This window comes from Hemitrygon akajei, chromosome 2 (assembly GCF_048418815.1).
Source record: "Hemitrygon akajei chromosome 2, sHemAka1.3, whole genome shotgun sequence".
NCBI lineage: Eukaryota > Metazoa > Chordata > Chondrichthyes > Myliobatiformes > Dasyatidae > Hemitrygon > Hemitrygon akajei.
In genome coordinates this window covers 132,793,677-132,810,847 of record NC_133125.1, presented here as the reverse complement: position 1 = coordinate 132,810,847, position 17,171 = coordinate 132,793,677, and the positions used below count along the sequence as shown (strand labels likewise).

At 38.7% G+C, this 17,171-nt stretch overlaps 1 protein-coding gene across 4 annotated transcripts in view; it reads right to left on the bottom strand.

The window, feature by feature from the left end:
* The window catches only part of LOC140715756 (dachshund homolog 1-like), a 543,203-nt gene that overhangs the window by 255,084 nt on the left and 270,948 nt on the right, over nucleotides 1–17,171 (bottom strand). For all 4 annotated transcript variants that reach the window (XM_073028130.1, XM_073028146.1, XM_073028138.1 and 1 more), the window contains exon 3: nucleotides 12,914–13,078. In XM_073028130.1, coding sequence (XP_072884231.1) covers nucleotides 12,914–13,078 — 165 coding nt within the window. The remainder of the gene's footprint in view (nucleotides 1–12,913; nucleotides 13,079–17,171) is intronic.

Here is a 17,171-nt window from a genome sequence, read left to right as displayed (position 1 = left end):
CATTAAAGATGACAGAAAGCATGGTTCAAGAGTTGTTATTTGTAAGGGGGCTAAAAGCAGGTATGAAGGGTGAGTCAATACTTTGGGTTGTTGAGTAATTTTGAGAAGGACATCCTGATCACCAACATTCTTGCATGTGCAGCTGATGGTGCACAGTCAATGACAGGATGCCAGCATCGGGTAATTACTTTCTTGAAAATGTACCTAACTTATTTATCATTTACTGTGTAACTTACAGACTGTCTTGTCATGAAAACGCTTAAGTAATCAGCTGCACAAAACATTAAATACTGTTATAACATCAGTAAATAAAATCAAGCCCCATGCTCTCAATTCTCGACTATTTTGAGGACTTTATATTGAGAATGATGAACAGTTTGAACGCTTGCTGTTGCAGATAGAAATCAGATGGCTCTCAAAAGGAAGCTGTCTGAGATACCTTTATGCACTTTTTAAAATTAATAGCATTCTTTGAAGTCTCAAATGCTTCTTTCAGTAATCAACTCAAAAATATCGGGTGTGACATTGCTTATTTGTCGGAATTAATCACAAATTTTAATCAGATCAGTCTTCAATTACAAGGAAATGTTGTGAATCTCATCACAATCAATCATTTCTACATTTCTATCCAAGTTAACCCTATTTAAGTACAACATTAACCCTCGTGACTTTACAACTTCTGAGTCTTTCTGAGTTGAAAGAGGAAAAAAAGAATACTAGAAGACTTATCTTCAAGTATAGTGTGCCCACCTCAGTGAGCCGCATAAAGACAGATTTCAGGATCTTCTCTCAATCCAAATTCCAGATTGGGTAATAAATCCATTCCTGAACACTCAGAAGGATGGAGGAAAAACTGATCTTGCTACAAAATGACTTTGAGCTGAAGCTGTTATTTAAAATGTTGTATCAAATTTTTCAATTGCAGAATGAAATTTCTGAGTCCTATCATGCACTGTAGAAAAAGATCAAGATGTTTGTTATTGCCTTTCCAACATCATATTTAGTGGAGCACAGTTTCAGTGCAGTTGGTATACTTCCTTCAAAGCAATGAAACAGAATGCAAATAATTAAACATGAGGATCTGAGACTCCTTCAGCATGATGTTGAGAGCCTGGTATCACTGCAAAAAGCCAGTCCATTTCATTGAAAGGTGTAAAAGCAATGATGTAGTGAATAGTTGGACTACTAATGTACTCTCTAAAATTGTTGATGAAAATTGTTTTTACTGTAATTAAATAGAGAAATAATTTTATTTGCAGCATCTTTTGTTGATTTGAATAATTTTTGCAATTATTTCTCACTGTTTTGAATTTGCAATTCCTACTTTCTTTCACTGTGCATCGTAAATCAAAATTCTTTATAGTTTTTATGCAATGGCCAGAAAGGGAGAGGGGGTCCAGGGGAAGTGGTCTGGGATCCATGGGGGTGGCAACCCAAAATGTTTGGGAACCACGTAGTAACCAATCTCCGAGGAAGTTCATAAGAATACTATCAGGCAAAATGTAATGCCATGCAAGATCCTAACATAACCAGACCCATGCATAACTACGGAGATAGGTTTGAAGTCTGAGGGAAAAGCCTATTCTGTTTTGCAATGTAAAATGCTGAGGCTCCTGAACAATATGGCACAAAAGCCACCTTCAATATTTTTCCAGAGCAGAAATCTCTTCCTGATACACTATAAGGCTGCATCTATGTCACTGCCAATGAAAGCAGCTTTTGCTAGATTAATTCCTTTGTAAGTGAGCACTGAGTTGATAATGTTTTATTTTTTCACTTTTGACCCTGTTTGTATCTGTGCAGTCAGTATGTTGTGGAATCTTAATCTGTTATCTCCAGTGGAAACTAATCTTTATTAAACCAGCAGCCCCACCCACCCTCACCTTCTTTAATCCGAACAGAAATTTATTTGGACTTCATCGGTTGCTGTAACTTCCCTCTCCTTTTTGTAGCAATGCCCATGAGGTTTTTCATGTTCTGTAAGCATATATCAACTGGAAAAGCTTTCTAAAAGATTACTCAAACAAGGCAGCCAGAACAATGAGAAAAGATTAATGCTGAGTTGGTGGGAGATCAACAAAAAAAACTCTAGAGAGCATGTTGTTGCATGACAGTAGGTCATGCGAATACTCAGATTTTAATACAGGCAAAAGCAGTTTGAAGGTTGCAAAGGTGACAAAAGAGGACAGGTTTAAGGTAACAACACACACAAAATGTTGGTGGAACACAGCAGGCCAGGCAGCATCTATAAGGAGAAGCACTACTTTCAAATCTCTTACTATCTCTCCTTTCAGTTAGTCCTGACGAAGGGTCTCGGCCCGAAACGTCGACAGTGCTTCTCCCTATAGATGCTGCCTGGCCTGCTGTGTTCCACCAGCATTTTGTGTGTGTAGTTGCTTGAATTTCCAGCATCTGCAGATTTCCTCGTGTTTACAGGTTTAAGGTGGCAGGCAGTTGGTTTAGAGAGAATCTGAAGAGGAATATTCTCCACACAGGCAATGGTTGGAATCTGAAATGTGTTGCCTGAGGTGTTGGTACAGGGAAGTATTCTCATAACATTTAAGAAGGATCCGGACATGCACTGTTGAAATTGTTGGGGAGATACGTTAAGCATTTACACTTTTCAAATACTCTGCCTATTACAAACATTCTAACCGTGCCTAACACAAGAAACCGCAGTTGCTGGAGTCTGGGGTGAGAAACAAGCCGCAGGAGGAACTCGGCGAGTCAAGTAGCATTTGTAGGGGGTACAGGGATAGTCAGTACTTTGGGTCAAAACCCTTCGTCAGCACTAAGGATGAGGAGAGGTAATAGCCAGTGTGAAATGGAGAGAGAGAGGTATAAGACAGGTGCCACTGGTGATAGGTGGTCTGAGGAGTGGCGAAGGATGATAGGCAGAATAATCCAAATGAGGGAGGGAAAGAGATCGAAAAGAAAACCATGTGCTCACAGTCCTTTGTTACAGTCAGTCACTGTTACAGTCAGTTACGTTTACAGACAGGTATAACCACTTATAATATGGTACAGGTACAGTTCCTTTGTTATTTCTCTGCCTTGTTTGCTGGCACATGCTGACATTTTCTGACCTGTAATAATAATAAAATGGTGTGACCATGAGTCTTGCTTCTCATTCGTGATTTCCAAAATATCTTCTGGATAATAGTATTTCCTGATTCAACTACCTTGACTTTCATAAAGTTATAGTTTAGAATATTTAGACTTAAGCCATTAACTATGTTCACAGGTGACATAAAAGAAGCTTAATTTTCCAGTCAAGTTGAGGAGGAAAAAGGGTGATGTCCGTTAAGTGATGTGTTCAAAGTTTTTAGAGAAATTGATAAGATAGATGAGGAGAACCTCATTCCTCTGGTGGGAGGGTTTGAAAAATGAGGCATAATCTGAAGATCAGAGTCAGACTACGTGGAGTCAAACTTGGGAAACACTTCCTCACACGGAATCCTCTCCTCACGTAGGCTGTTGTGACTAAAAGTTAGTCGAAAAGTTGGTAATTTTCTTAGGCAAGAATATCAGAATTTACAGAACCAAAGATTATGAATGAAGCTCAGATGCATACAGACCATTATCTAACCTGGTGATAGGTTAAAGAGGCTGAGTGGTTGACTGCTTACATTCACAATTTTTAGGGTAATCATTGCATGGATTGCATGGAAGATGTTCTATAGGTCAGTTGTGGAGAGCGCCCTCTTCTTTGTGGTGGCGTGTTGGGGAGGCAGCATTAAGAAGAGGGACGCCTCACGTCTTAATAAGCTGGTAAGGAAGGCGGGCTCTGTCGTGGGCAAAGTACTGGAGAGTATAACATCGGTAGCAGAGCGAAGGGCGCTGAGTAGGCTACGGTCAATTATGGAAAACCCTGAACATCCTCTACATAGCACCATCCAGAGACAGAGAAGCAGTTTCAGCGACAGGTTGCTATCGATGCAATGCTCCTCAGACAGGATGAAGAGATCAATACTCCCTAATGCCATTCGCCTTTACAATTCAACCGCCAGGAGTAAGATATGTTAAAGTGCCGGGGTTAGGACTCAATGTATTTAAGTAAACTACTTAAGAACTTTTTAAAAGCTATTATTAATGCTTTTTGAGAGGGTGATTTTAGATGCATATCATATTTTTACTGAGTTAAGTATTGTATGTAATTAGTTTTGCTACAATAAGTGTATGGGACATTGGAAAAAATGTTGAATTTCCCCATGGGGATGAATAAAGTATCTATCTATTTATGATATTTGTGGTGTGCAGTATATCATGTTCATGATATTTAGGATTCTTGTACAACTCAGTATGTAGCTACATGACTAGCCACAGAAGTACCCTGTGAGGTCATCATCAGTACCACACATAAGCCATCTTTCTCCATGCACCATTGACCAGTCTACCATAAAGCATGCCAGTGGTCCAGTAGTACTTGTACCTCAAATACTTAAAACCAGGCTAAATGCAGGGACTGGCACATTCTAGAGTCCATCACTGTTCCAAAGTTGCTGTGGGAAAAGATCGGCGGCAGTGGTGTACAAAATGTCATCAAAGGAGATACGAAAAGTGAGCGTGTTAATATGCCATTGTGAATGGAAATCAAATTTGATCAGCTTATTGGAGTTTTCTAATAATGTGACATGTGCTATGGACAAGAGTAAGGCCAATAAACTGTATTTTGATTCCCAGCAGCATTTGATAAGGAGCTATGTCAATTTTATTGCAGAAAATAGAATTTCATCCAGAAGGCAGTAATGGCAAACCATTTCTGCAGAAAAATTTGCCAAGGACAATCATGGTCATGGAAAGACCATGATCGTCCACGTCATACAACATGGCATATAAGTGAACAAACGATGCGGGAGGTAACATATTAGCATGGAAGAAATTCCATTTAGCTAACAGGAGACAGAGGGAAGTAATAAATGAGATTCTTATTGGTTGGCAATATGTAACAAATTGTGAACCACAGGAATCCGCTCTACAGACTCACCTTCGCAAAATGACTTGGATAATGGGGTTGACAGTACGATTTCCAATTTCATTGATGATTCTAAGCTGCATAAGCTGGTTAGCCATGATCTTACTCTACTACAGACAGACTTGGTTTGAGAGATCAACTGGCTTACTCAATCACCTAATGTGTACCATAAACACAAGAAATTCTGCAGATGCAGGAAATCCAAAGCAACACAAACAAAATGCTGCAGGAATTCAGCAGATCAGGCAGCATCTGTAGTTGATGTTTTGGGCTGCGGCCCTTCTTCGGGATTGGAAAGGAAGGGGGAAGACACCAGCATGAAAAGGTCAGAGGGAGCAGAAGGAGGATAGCTAGAAGGTGAAAGGTGAAGCTGTTGGTAAGAAAGATAAGAACTGGAGAGGAAGGAATCTGATAGGAGAGGAGAGTGGACAATAGGAGAAGAGGAAGGAGGAAGGAACACAGGGTGATAGGCAAATGGGAAGAAGTAGCAGGCCGAAGTGGGGAATAGAAGAAAAGGGAAGGTGGAGGGACTTTTTTTTACTGGAAGGAGAAATCGATGTTATGCCATCATATTGGAAGCTAATTTAGTGGAATACAAGTTGTTACACTAATGCATATGTTTGAATACATCTGTGCATGTATGCTCTGGTTTAGTTCTTAACTTGATTCCTCAGATTAATCCTTTGTGGAAGCTAAGCTTTCCACTTCCATGGGAGCTCAAGTTGATGTAATTTAACTTCTTTCCACACACACACACAACTGTACTTAAAGGTTGTTTGACACTATGGCAAACTCATATACGAGCCCTTTCAAAATGCTCACTTTACCTTCTGTAATTAAACTTTTAACCCCGTTTACTTCAAACCAGTTAAAACAAAACCTTAGTTGAAGTGGCAATAGAAAAAATGTCATGCAAACACATTTGTTGATGTCATGCAGTGTCTCGAATTACATTTACATCTGGTGAATCATGAAGCAGCCTTTAAGCAATTATGGATAGAATTTATAATCGAGCTGGCTTGACTGCCCCAGTGACAAGGTTTCTGTATGGTGACAATGTCCAAAATTCAACTTCCCACTAGCAGAGGTTAGAAGAGATTGCAGATGGCAATGACAGCCATGGTGATCCTTTTGAGAAGAGGCTGCAGAAAAAACTGTCAACAAGGTGAGCAGTTGACTTTGTGCTTACAGCCTGTACATTGCCACATTGAGGGCACAACAGAACTCATCAAGTCAAGTGAAGTTTATTGTCATTTTACTACATACATGTATACCGTCAAAGAAACAACGTTTCTCTGGACCAAGGTAAAAAAAACAGTAGTACAAATAACACACGACAACTTAGAAAAATAAGGATTAGATCTATAGCTGAATGACGCATAAATAAAGCCCATAAACTAAATTTTGTAAGGTACCGAACAGATTATAGAGTGTCACTTTGAATGCTCCGTGCATATCACTTGCATGTCAAATTGTTAATAGCACTAAATTTTCAGCTTGGTGTTTTGACGTTCATCTATCTAAACCAGGAAGGCCATTGTACAATGAAAATTGTGCAATGAGTACTTTAATATTTCAGGAAGGTGGAAAAGATCTGTAAAATGGTTGACTTTGTTTTTACAACATTTGCAACACATGTTTGCTGTATTTTACAGTGTAGAGGAGCCCATTCACTGGATCATTTCTATCCTGTTTATCTGAAGAAGCCATCAAATTAGTCCTGTTCCAATGCATATATCCCACAGGAATTATTTACAGGGAATCTCGTTCTGGGTTATTTACAGTATTATAAGATGCAAGCTCTCCTGCAGGTGATCCTGGTAAATAGAGATTGGGGCTCTCCATCTGAACACTGGGGTGTTATTTAACAGCCAAGATGCTCCACCTATTTCATCATATGCTTGTGGGATCCCTTCAGCTTATATGACTGTTAATTCCCCATTGCCTCGTGCAACGGTAGTTACAGCTTCAACAGGATATCGATGGTTAAGAACCATTTTTTTTAATATTTCTGTTAGGTTGACAATAACTCCAGGGACTTTCTACTGGAAAGTCATCCATTTCCATGATAGTTGAATGTGGCTTTCATATTCCTTGGCATTGAAATGCCACTCTTAAACTTCTGAGTTAAGTATGGATTATAATCTCATGCTAGATCTGTAGTACAAAATCTAGGCTGAGGTTATGATGCATACCACACTTACCCTTCTGCAGAAGAAATATTACACTTTTGCTGCTATTTAGACATCTTCTTCGTTGGGCGTGATTTGTTCATTGTTTTGCTGGGAGGGTTTGTGGGGTTGATGTTCTTGTTGCCGTTCACCGCGATTTGTTGTTTTTTTAGTGTGGGGGGTAGGGGTGGTTGATGTTCTTGTTGCTGTTTGTCACGATTTGTTAGGTTTTTCTGTGTGTTGGAGGGTTTGATGTTTGTCTTTGAATGACTTTCATGGTTTGCTTTGGTTCATGGCTATCTGGAGAAGACAAATCTCAGAGTTGTAACTGCATACATACTTTGATAATAAATGAACCTTTGAACCTTTTCTTTCTTCATTGTACAGAGACCAAAGAGCTCTACACTCCTATGTCAATGTTTTTGAAGAAGAGTATGAGTTTTTCTATCCCATGCCTTGATCAATATTTATCCCTCAATGAACAGCACTAATACAGATTATCTGACCCCTTATCCTTATCCTATTGCTGTTTGTGGGACATATGCCACACTCAAGTTTCCAGTGTGTTTCCAGTAAGATTTTAGTTGTTACTTCTGCTAGTACTTTGTGGTTGTAAATACTGCAAACACATATGACTGAGGAAGTCACAAAATAAATGTTGCTCTTTTATAAAAATAATCCTAAGCAATTAAAGAAGCGGTTTATCCTGGATACATCAATGAAGAGCCCCCATGTGGTTTGGATGCATTTGTTTTTCTTCCAATAATTTAGTGAGGAGTATGCTTGTAATGATTTGCAAATTCCACATCTGTCAAATATAGGAACTTCTGAAATCCAGGAAACCAGTTTGATTTCAGACTGCTGGAAATATGTTCCACATCATTGACTGTACTCTATACTAACATCTTCATCAGGTAACACATTTGTTGAAGTTGCTGATACGTAATTAGAACACGAATTCTGCAGCAAACCATCATAGTGATAGAAACTGGAGCAGGATGAATTGCAGTGAATTAAAATTTAATGGGATTCTCCGGACCAATACCTAAAGTACTCTGACCATCTTCATCATTTGGCTTGAGGAAACCAGTAGACTTCCTTGTAGAACTAACTTGGTATTTACTGGTATAAAGGAGGTTATAGTCACACAAGGTACATCCACGACTCACCTTTGACAACTTCTTGTCAGCCACACTTTCACCACTCACAAGATTAGCATTAAATGGTTAAATCAAAACTTTAATTCACCCATCCTATTTCCAACTTTGAAGCAATACAATTTTGTCATAGAATTTGGCGCCGTTGAACATTTATTCCCTCCATTCTTTACAGATCTTAGTCATTTTGCTATGATTTTTTTCACTTTGATCTACCACTACTTTATCAGCCTTTTCCTGTGCCTTTGCTACCATTTTGGACATCTTTCTCAGTGGTTGAGAAGAAACCATGAAGACACTGCACTGTGAGCTGTGCCCCACCAAGAAATCAGATGAATTCCCTAAGATCAGTGCTCTTCATAGCATGCTGAGCAGCTGACAATCGCCTTACTGCGGACTATGCTATAGGCTTCAGAAAACCAACTAGCAGCACACTCAATTTCCCATGAGGAATATACTGATATCATTTGTAGAAGAGTTCAGCAAGGCAACTGGTTGATTTCCACTTGAGGATCAAGCAATGGAACAAGACATTGGCGTGAATGTTCAACTTCAGTGAGAATGGAAAGCTGGGGTAGGATAGAAAGCCACTTATCCGTGTTTGAAGGTGACAAAGACATAAAGCATTGGCTCAATTTGGACCGGTAGGTTCAATCACAGGGAAATATCACTAGAATAAATGAATGGGTAAAAATAAAACCCTATCAATGGATTTCAATGTAGGCAATTTCAGGAACTTTTACACAGAATCAAAATGCATCCGAATAGTGAAATAGCAGAGATCTAGAACAGAACAAAAGTTTTCAAGTCTGAACATAGGCCCTGTGAATTGGAGGAGTTTGAATGTTGAAGGGTCTGATGTATAATGGGACTGAGTTGATGGAAGTTCTAATATTACTTCATCCAAACTTCAGGCTATTTGAGAAGTAATTCGCGATTTCCTGTTTCCAGTCTTGCTGATCAATATCCCATGTTACATATTATAGATAAATTGTATCGTACATTTCCACCTGCACTGGAAGGCATGGTTGAAATTCATCATCATTGAAAGTTATGCTGCATTTTTAACATCTAGGATTCAGACTAAATCAGGGCATGTGGATTGAGTTGAACTAGCAATGTTCACCAGAATTGAAAATAAATCCACAAGAAATTTTGCAAATTCAAAAGAATTTGAATCAGATTTTTACAAGTCATTGAGCTAGATGTGAAGAAAGGAGTTTGCAAATTCAGTGCTGCAAAACACTACTGCAGCAAGTTTTTCATCATCCATCTTCTAAAGGTTCCAGACAAAATATAAGAAGGCTGGTGCCACACCATTTCCTGTATAGATGCTTTGATTAGGAAGGACCTCTAAAGCTGTAAATATCTCCTTAAATTGACAATGTGTTCACACCAGCAAATTTGTGGTTGTATTCATGGCAAAGCTAACAATGTTCATTATTATTATTACTACATGAAAACAACTACAGTTTTGAGATGTCTGCGTGTCTATTTTATCTGGGTATCCCAAGTTCTCATGACTCATTTATAGCTCTTTCATAGAAAATACTTCAGTACAAGAAAGGTTCTTGAACTGGCCTGAATTTAAACTAGTTATAAATTAGTTACTCTGAATATTAACTAGAAAATCTTATGCTGAGGATGCAGCTTTTAGTTGCCTATTAAGCCACAATCAAACTGGCTAATCACTAACATTAAATTGATCCATATTCACTGTAATTCTCTCAGATGAATATTCAAAACACATTTTTAGTAAGCTTATTTGGGATTGTTCAGCCAGTATCTTGATCAAATGAGTTATGTTCTAATATTTATTTGAACATTTGAATAGAATTTAAAATGTTACCATTTATTTAATCCATACTATGCAATCTGTGAACATACTTTACCAGAAAACTGGTTGCTCATCCAGTTCAATTAGTTCTGGTGGGCACCAGAGTATTCTTGTAGCTATTGTACAAGGCACGAAGACATGATACAGGCAGTTGCCTTAAAGATCACAAAAAAATGAGTAAGGAATGTTTCCCAAGGTCAATGTCAAATACCATCACTTTGCCAATGACCACAAATTCTGGGCAATAATGGATGTACCTGCAAGTTCCATTACAACACAAACCACACCTTGTCATTGATTCTGGTTGACAGTGGCTCTTAGACAGGAAAAAAATAAAGACTTCCAGTACAGCACAATCATAATTCTAATATTACATGAGCCACACTGTCTAATCTTCTCAGCAAAATAAATGAGATAAGCTGGTGATATTTATTTAATTTGTGTCCCTACCATCTTTCTAATTGAGAAATTACAAAACAGGGATGTATGCTTTCGGTCAGAGGAGATACGTTTTGTCCTCCTTCAGATCAAAATTGATTTACGATCTATAACCACCACTCCACAAAAGATGTTAGTCCATTCTCTCTCAGCTTATTAAAATTAGTAGGCCCAAAGATTCACCTCATTCAATCTTCAACATCTTAGTTCTAACCACTGTTATGCTCTGAGTTTAATATAATAAGTGTCATCAGGATTATCCTGACTATAGAGTATGAGCAGACAGGAAAGCCATCAGGATTTCTACTTCTAATACTATCAGAAACAAAATAAAGTTGGGTTATCATGTTTAGGCCTACGCAGGCAAATATCAGAATAATTTTTTAATAGTTTCTTGGGTGAGGTCCTAACAGGAGTTAGTCACCTTGGAAAATCGAGCAAAATGTCAACTTCTTCATTAAAGGATACAAGAGAATAATTTGTCAATAAAAAGAAAACTAAGACCGTCTCCTTACTCTCATAAGCTTCTAGGATTAAAACTGATATTGCCTGGGCACTTTGCATGACGATGAAATTATTGCCAGAGCTAAGAATACTTTTGAAATGTACTATCAATGTCAGTTGTTGACAGTAGTCAATGAAGCAACTAGAATTATTTACACCACATTCTACTTCTGGGCCAATAACAAAACACACCTTGCAGACCAGGACCTTGACATTTCAAAGTCATATTATAAGAATAGAGCTATCTGTGAAGGAGGAGGAGAGAAGGATGGAATTGCCTTTCAAGCAGTGCCCTTTGTATCAGTAATGCTAAACAGTAAAATTTAAATTGAACAATTTTATGAGTTTTACATTTTTAAAAATGCATACCACATATCAAAGAAATATGCCTTTAAAATTAAACATGCATAAGTATTAGCCTTTAGTTTGTACTGAAGGGAAAACAATACTGGTTGTAACACCAATATAGACGACAGAACATCCTAAAGAATCCTGGTGCAAAGCCAGCATATGACAGGCAAAAACCATTGGAAAGAATGGTATCGAGTTAAAGTTATGAAATCATAACATTTAGGCAAATTAAGCACATCACATTTTTAAAAATGGTGACTTCAATTCTTCTTTTAAAGACACCATTTTTTTCTGTTGTAAAAGAAAAGCACACAATGGTATGGACAACACAGCGCTATTCTATGATTATACCGCAGGTCTTGCAGTTATCACAAAACTGGCTCTACTGCCTGCTGACCTCAAGAGAAACTGCACACAAAAACCTCAAGGTCTCTGTGGCATGTTGAACCTTGACGGGCACCAGTCTCAGTGGATCCTTAGTATCCACTGCAGGAATGCCGTTGCTAAGCCGAGAAAAAACATTGAAGAGTTAAATAACACAAGTTCCAGAACTTTTTGGCTAACTTTTAAAATATATTACACAGTGAAAAATGAAGGCAGGAACGTGTTTTATGAGCAAGCTAGGACAAAACTTAAATACTTTTTTTAAAGTATCATTTGAAAGGCATGGGATTTTGAAAGCACTTTTTAAAGAGATTACCACCCATGGATTTAATTTTCTCAAAGCCACTGAGAATTGAAAATAATAATTATACTGTTGGACACTGATCAAAACTTACTAGAAATTCATGCAACAAGATGACAATTTCAGGTTTTGTTCATCAGATCACTCTGGAGCAAGGTGTGAAACAGCACTCCTTGTGGAGGAGCACAGAACTGTCGACAGCAACTTATAGATTTCCTTATTTGGGCACTTCCAAAGATACTGTCCCTTCAATCCTGCTGAGATCTGATATTCTCTGTTATTTTTCAGCTCAGTGCCTCACTAAATAATCACTAAATATCATCAAAAACCAACAACTTTGGGTCCTATGCACTTTTAGCTAAACTTTACATCTAGACAGAGTTGGTATTAATAGGAAATCTGCAGTCTCACAGTTTTTGAGACCAAGAAAGAGTGACATTAATAAGCCAAGTAGTCAATATGCTCACATGGTTTTGCTATTTCAGGAAATAACAAAGCTCATAAGTAATGAAAATCTGTCACTTATATCCAATACATAAAAGTTAAGTCTAATATTATTCAGCTAAGCTTACATTAACTATTAAGTTAATTAGTTATTTCCTTAAATAACAAAACCTGTAAGTGACAATAATTTGTCACATATGTATTGGGCTTTTTATCTAATCTATAAGTTGCAAAAGTCTAGTATTGTTCAGTAAAGCTTAAGTTATTAGTCAATGAGATTGATCATTTCTTTTCTGACATTAATAATACTGGGAATTTTAATGAGAGCTTAATCTTCTTGGGGGAACTCACCAATACTGGAGTTCATGTCACCATTTTCTGACTCAGTCCCGGGCTGGTTATTGCTACCGTGGAAACTGTTCATGGCTTCGAGTTTGATCTTCTTTGCCTTCATGGCCTCCGCGATGGCTGCATTGGTTGCTGCTGCCGCTGCAGCTGCAGCTGCTGCTGTAAGACCTGACAGAGAGGACAAGACAAAGTATGAGATGGACAAATGCCTCCACCATTAGTTGATGATGATGCAATTTAAAGGAACAAAATCTTAAGATATAAGAGCAAAATTATGGCATTTGGCCCATCGAATCTGAATTTACCCAGTCGATATCTTACCAAGATTAGCCTGTATGTGACTCTAGAACCACTAGTGTGATTGCCCCTCAGTTGGTTCAATGGTAAAACAAGGGCAGAATTTCCAATGGGAAGCAGATCTCATGAAAGTGTAAAAACAAGTTTAACCAAGGTTGGAAAACAGAGTGAGGATACTCCTCTAACCAACTTTAGAAATATCTTCCAAGCAATTAGTTGATATCTGAACATGAAACATAAAAACATAGAAAATAGGTGCAGGAGTAGGCCCTTCGGCCCTTCGAGCCTGCACCGCCATTCAGTATGATCATGGCTGATCATCCAACTCAGAACCCTGTACCTGCTTTCTCTCCATACCCACTGATCCCTTTAGCCACAAGGGCCATATCTAACTTCCTCTTAAATATAACCAATGAACCGGCCTCAACTGTTTCCTGTAGCAGAGAATTCCACAGATTCACCACTCTCTGTGTGAAGAAGTTTTTCCTCATCTCGGTCCTAAAAGGCTTTCCCTTTATCCTTAAACTGTGACCCCTCGTTCTGGACTTCCCCAACATCGGAAATAATCTTCCTGCATCTAGCCTGTCCAATCCCTTTAGAATTTTATATGTTTCAATAAGATCCCCCCTCAATCTTCTAAATTCCAGTGAGTTTAAGCCTAGTCGATCCAGTCCTTCTTCATATTAAAGTCCTGCCATCCCAGGAATCAATCTGGTGAACCTTCTCTGTACTCCCTCTATGGCAAGAATGTCTTTCCTCAGATTAGGGGACCAAAACTGCACACAATACTCTAGGTGCGGTCTCACCAAGGCCTTGTACAACTGCAGTAGAACCTCCCTGCTCCTGTACTCAAATCCTTTTGCTATGAATGGCAACATACCATTTGCCTTTTTCACCACCTGCTGTACCTGCATGCCCACCTTCAATGACTGGTGTACAATGACACCCAGGTCTCGTTGCACCTCCCCTTTTCCTAATCGGCCACTGTTCAGATAATAATATGTTTTCCTGTTCTTGCAACCAAAGTGGATAACCTCACATTTATCCATATTAAATTGCATCTGCCATGAATTTGCCCACTCATCTAACCTATCCAAGTCACCCTGCATCCTTTTAGCATCCTCCTCACAGCTAACACCGCCGCCCAGCTTCGTGTCATCCGCAAACTTGGAGATGCTGCATTTAATTTCCTCGTCTAAATCATTAATATATACTGTAAACAACTGGGATCCCAGCACTGAGCCTTGCGGTACCCCACTAGTCACTGCCTGCCATTCTGAAAAGGTCCCGTTTACTCCCACTCTTTGTTTCCTGTCTGCCAACCAATTCTCCATCCACATCAATACCATACCCCCAATACCGTGTGCTTTAAGTTTGCACACTAATCTCCTGTGCGGGACCTTGTCAAAAGCCTTTCAAAAATCTAAATATACCACATCCACTGGCTCTCCCCTATCCACTCTACTAGTTACATCTTCAAAAAATTCTTTAAGATTCATCAGACATGATTTTCCTTTCACAAATCCATGCTGACTTTGTCCGATGATTTCACCTCTTTCCAAATGTGCTGTTATCACATCTTTGATAACCGACTCTAGCATTTTCCCCACCACCGATGTCAGACTAACCGGTCTATAATTCCTCAGTTTTTCTCTCCCTCCTTTTTCAAAAAGTGGGGTTACATTAGCCACCCTCCAATCCTCAGGAACTAATCCAGAATCTACGGAGTTTTAAAAATTATCACTAATGCATCCACTATTTCTTGGGCTACTTCCTTAAGCACTTTGGGATGCAGACCATCTGGCCCTGGGGATTTATCTGCCTTTAATCCCTTCAATTTACCTAACATCACTTCCCTACTAACATGTATTTCCCTCAGTTCCTCCATCTCACTTGACCCTCGGTCCCCTACTATTTCTGGAAGATTATTTATGTCCTCCTTAGTGAAGACAGAACCAAAGTAGTTATTCAATTGGTCTGCCATGTCCTTGTTCCCTATGATCAATTCACCTGTTTCTGACTGTAAGGGACCTACATTTGTCTTGACCAATCTTTTTCTTTTTACATATCTATAAAAGCTTTTACAGTCAGTTTTTATGTTCCCTGGAAGCTTTCTCTCATAATCTTTTTTCTCTTTCCTAATTAAGCCCTTTGTCCTCCTTTGCTGGTCTCTGAATTTCTCCCAGTCCTCAGATGTGCCGCTTTTTTTTGCTAATTTGTATGTTCCTTCTTTGGACTTGATACTATCCCTAATTTCCCTTGTCAGCCACGGGTGCACTACCTTCCCTGGTTTATTCTTTTGCCAAACTGGGATGAACAATTGTTGTAGTTCATCCATGCCATCTTTAAATGCCTGCCATTGCATATCCACTGTCAACCCTTTAAGTATAAATCAAGCTTTCAATTATAGTTTCAATTATAGCTTTCAATTCATAGAGGTACCGACTAGAGAAGAGATAGTGTTGGATCTCCTGTTAAGGAATGAGATAGGTCAGGTGATGGAGGTATGTGTTGGGGAGCACTGTGGGTCCAGTGATCACAAAGCCATTAGTTTAATATAATTCAATATAATTATGGAGAAGGATAGGACTGGACCCAGGGTTGAGATTTTTGATTGGAGAAAGACTAACTTTGAGGAGATGCGAAAGGATTTAGAGGGAGTGGATTGGGACAATTTGTTTTATGGGAAGGATGTAATAGAGAAATGGCGGTCATTTAAAGGTGAAATTTTGAGGGTACAGAATCTTTATGTGCCTATTAGGTTGAAAAGAAACGTTAAAAGTTTGAGGGAGCCATGGTTTCCAAGGAATTTTGGAAACTTGGTTCGGAAAAAGAGAGAGATCTACAATAAATATAGGCAGCATGGAGTAAATGCGGTGCTCGAGGAATATAAAGAATGTAAAAAGAATCTTAAGCAAGAAATTAGAAAAGCTAAAAGAAGATATGAGGTTGCTTTGGCAAGTAAGGTGAAAATAAATCCAACGGGTTTCTACAGTTATATTAATAGCAAAAGGATAGTGAGGGATAAAATTGGTCCATTAGAGAATCAAAGTGGACAGATATGTGTGGAGCCAAAAGAGATGGGGGAGATTTTGAACAATTTCTTTTCTTCGGTATTCACAATATTGAATTGTGTAAGGTAAGGGAAACAAGTGGGGAAGTTATGGAAACTATGATTATTAAAGAAAAGGAAGTCCTGATGCTTCTAAAGAATATAAAATTGGATAAGTCTCCAGGTCCTGACAGGATATTCCCTAAGACCTTCAGGGAAATTAGTGTAGAAATAGCAGGGGCTCTGACAGAAATATTTCAAATATCATTAGAAATGGGGGTGGTGCCGGAGGATTGGCGTATTGCTCATGTGGTTCCATTGTTTAAAAAGGGTTCTAAGAGTAAACCTAGCAATTATTGGCCTGTAAGTTTGACGTCAGTGTTGGGTAAATTAATGGAAAGTATTCTTAGAGATGGTATATATAATTATCTGGATAGACAGGGTCTGATTAGGAACAGTCAACATGGATTTGTGCGTGGAAGTTCATGTTTGACAAATCTTATTGAATTTTTTGAAGAGGTTAGTAGGAAAATTGACGAGGGTAAAGCAGTGGATGTTGTCTATCTGGACTTCAGTAAGGCCTTTGACAAGGTTCCACATGGAAGGTTAGTTAGAAAGGTTCAATCATTAGGTAGTAATATTGAAGTAGTAAAATGGATTCAACAATGGCTGGATGGGAGATGCCAGAGAGTAGTGGTGGATAACTGTTTGTCAGATTGGAGGCCGGTGACTAGTGGTGTGCCTTAGGGGTCTGTACTGGGTCCAATGTTGTTTGTCATATACATTAATGATCTGGATGATGGGGTGGTAAATTGCATTAGTAAGTATGCAGATGATACTAAGATAGGTGGCGTTGTGGATAATGAAGTAGGTTTTCAAAGCTTGCAGAGAGATTTAGGCCTGTTAGAAAAG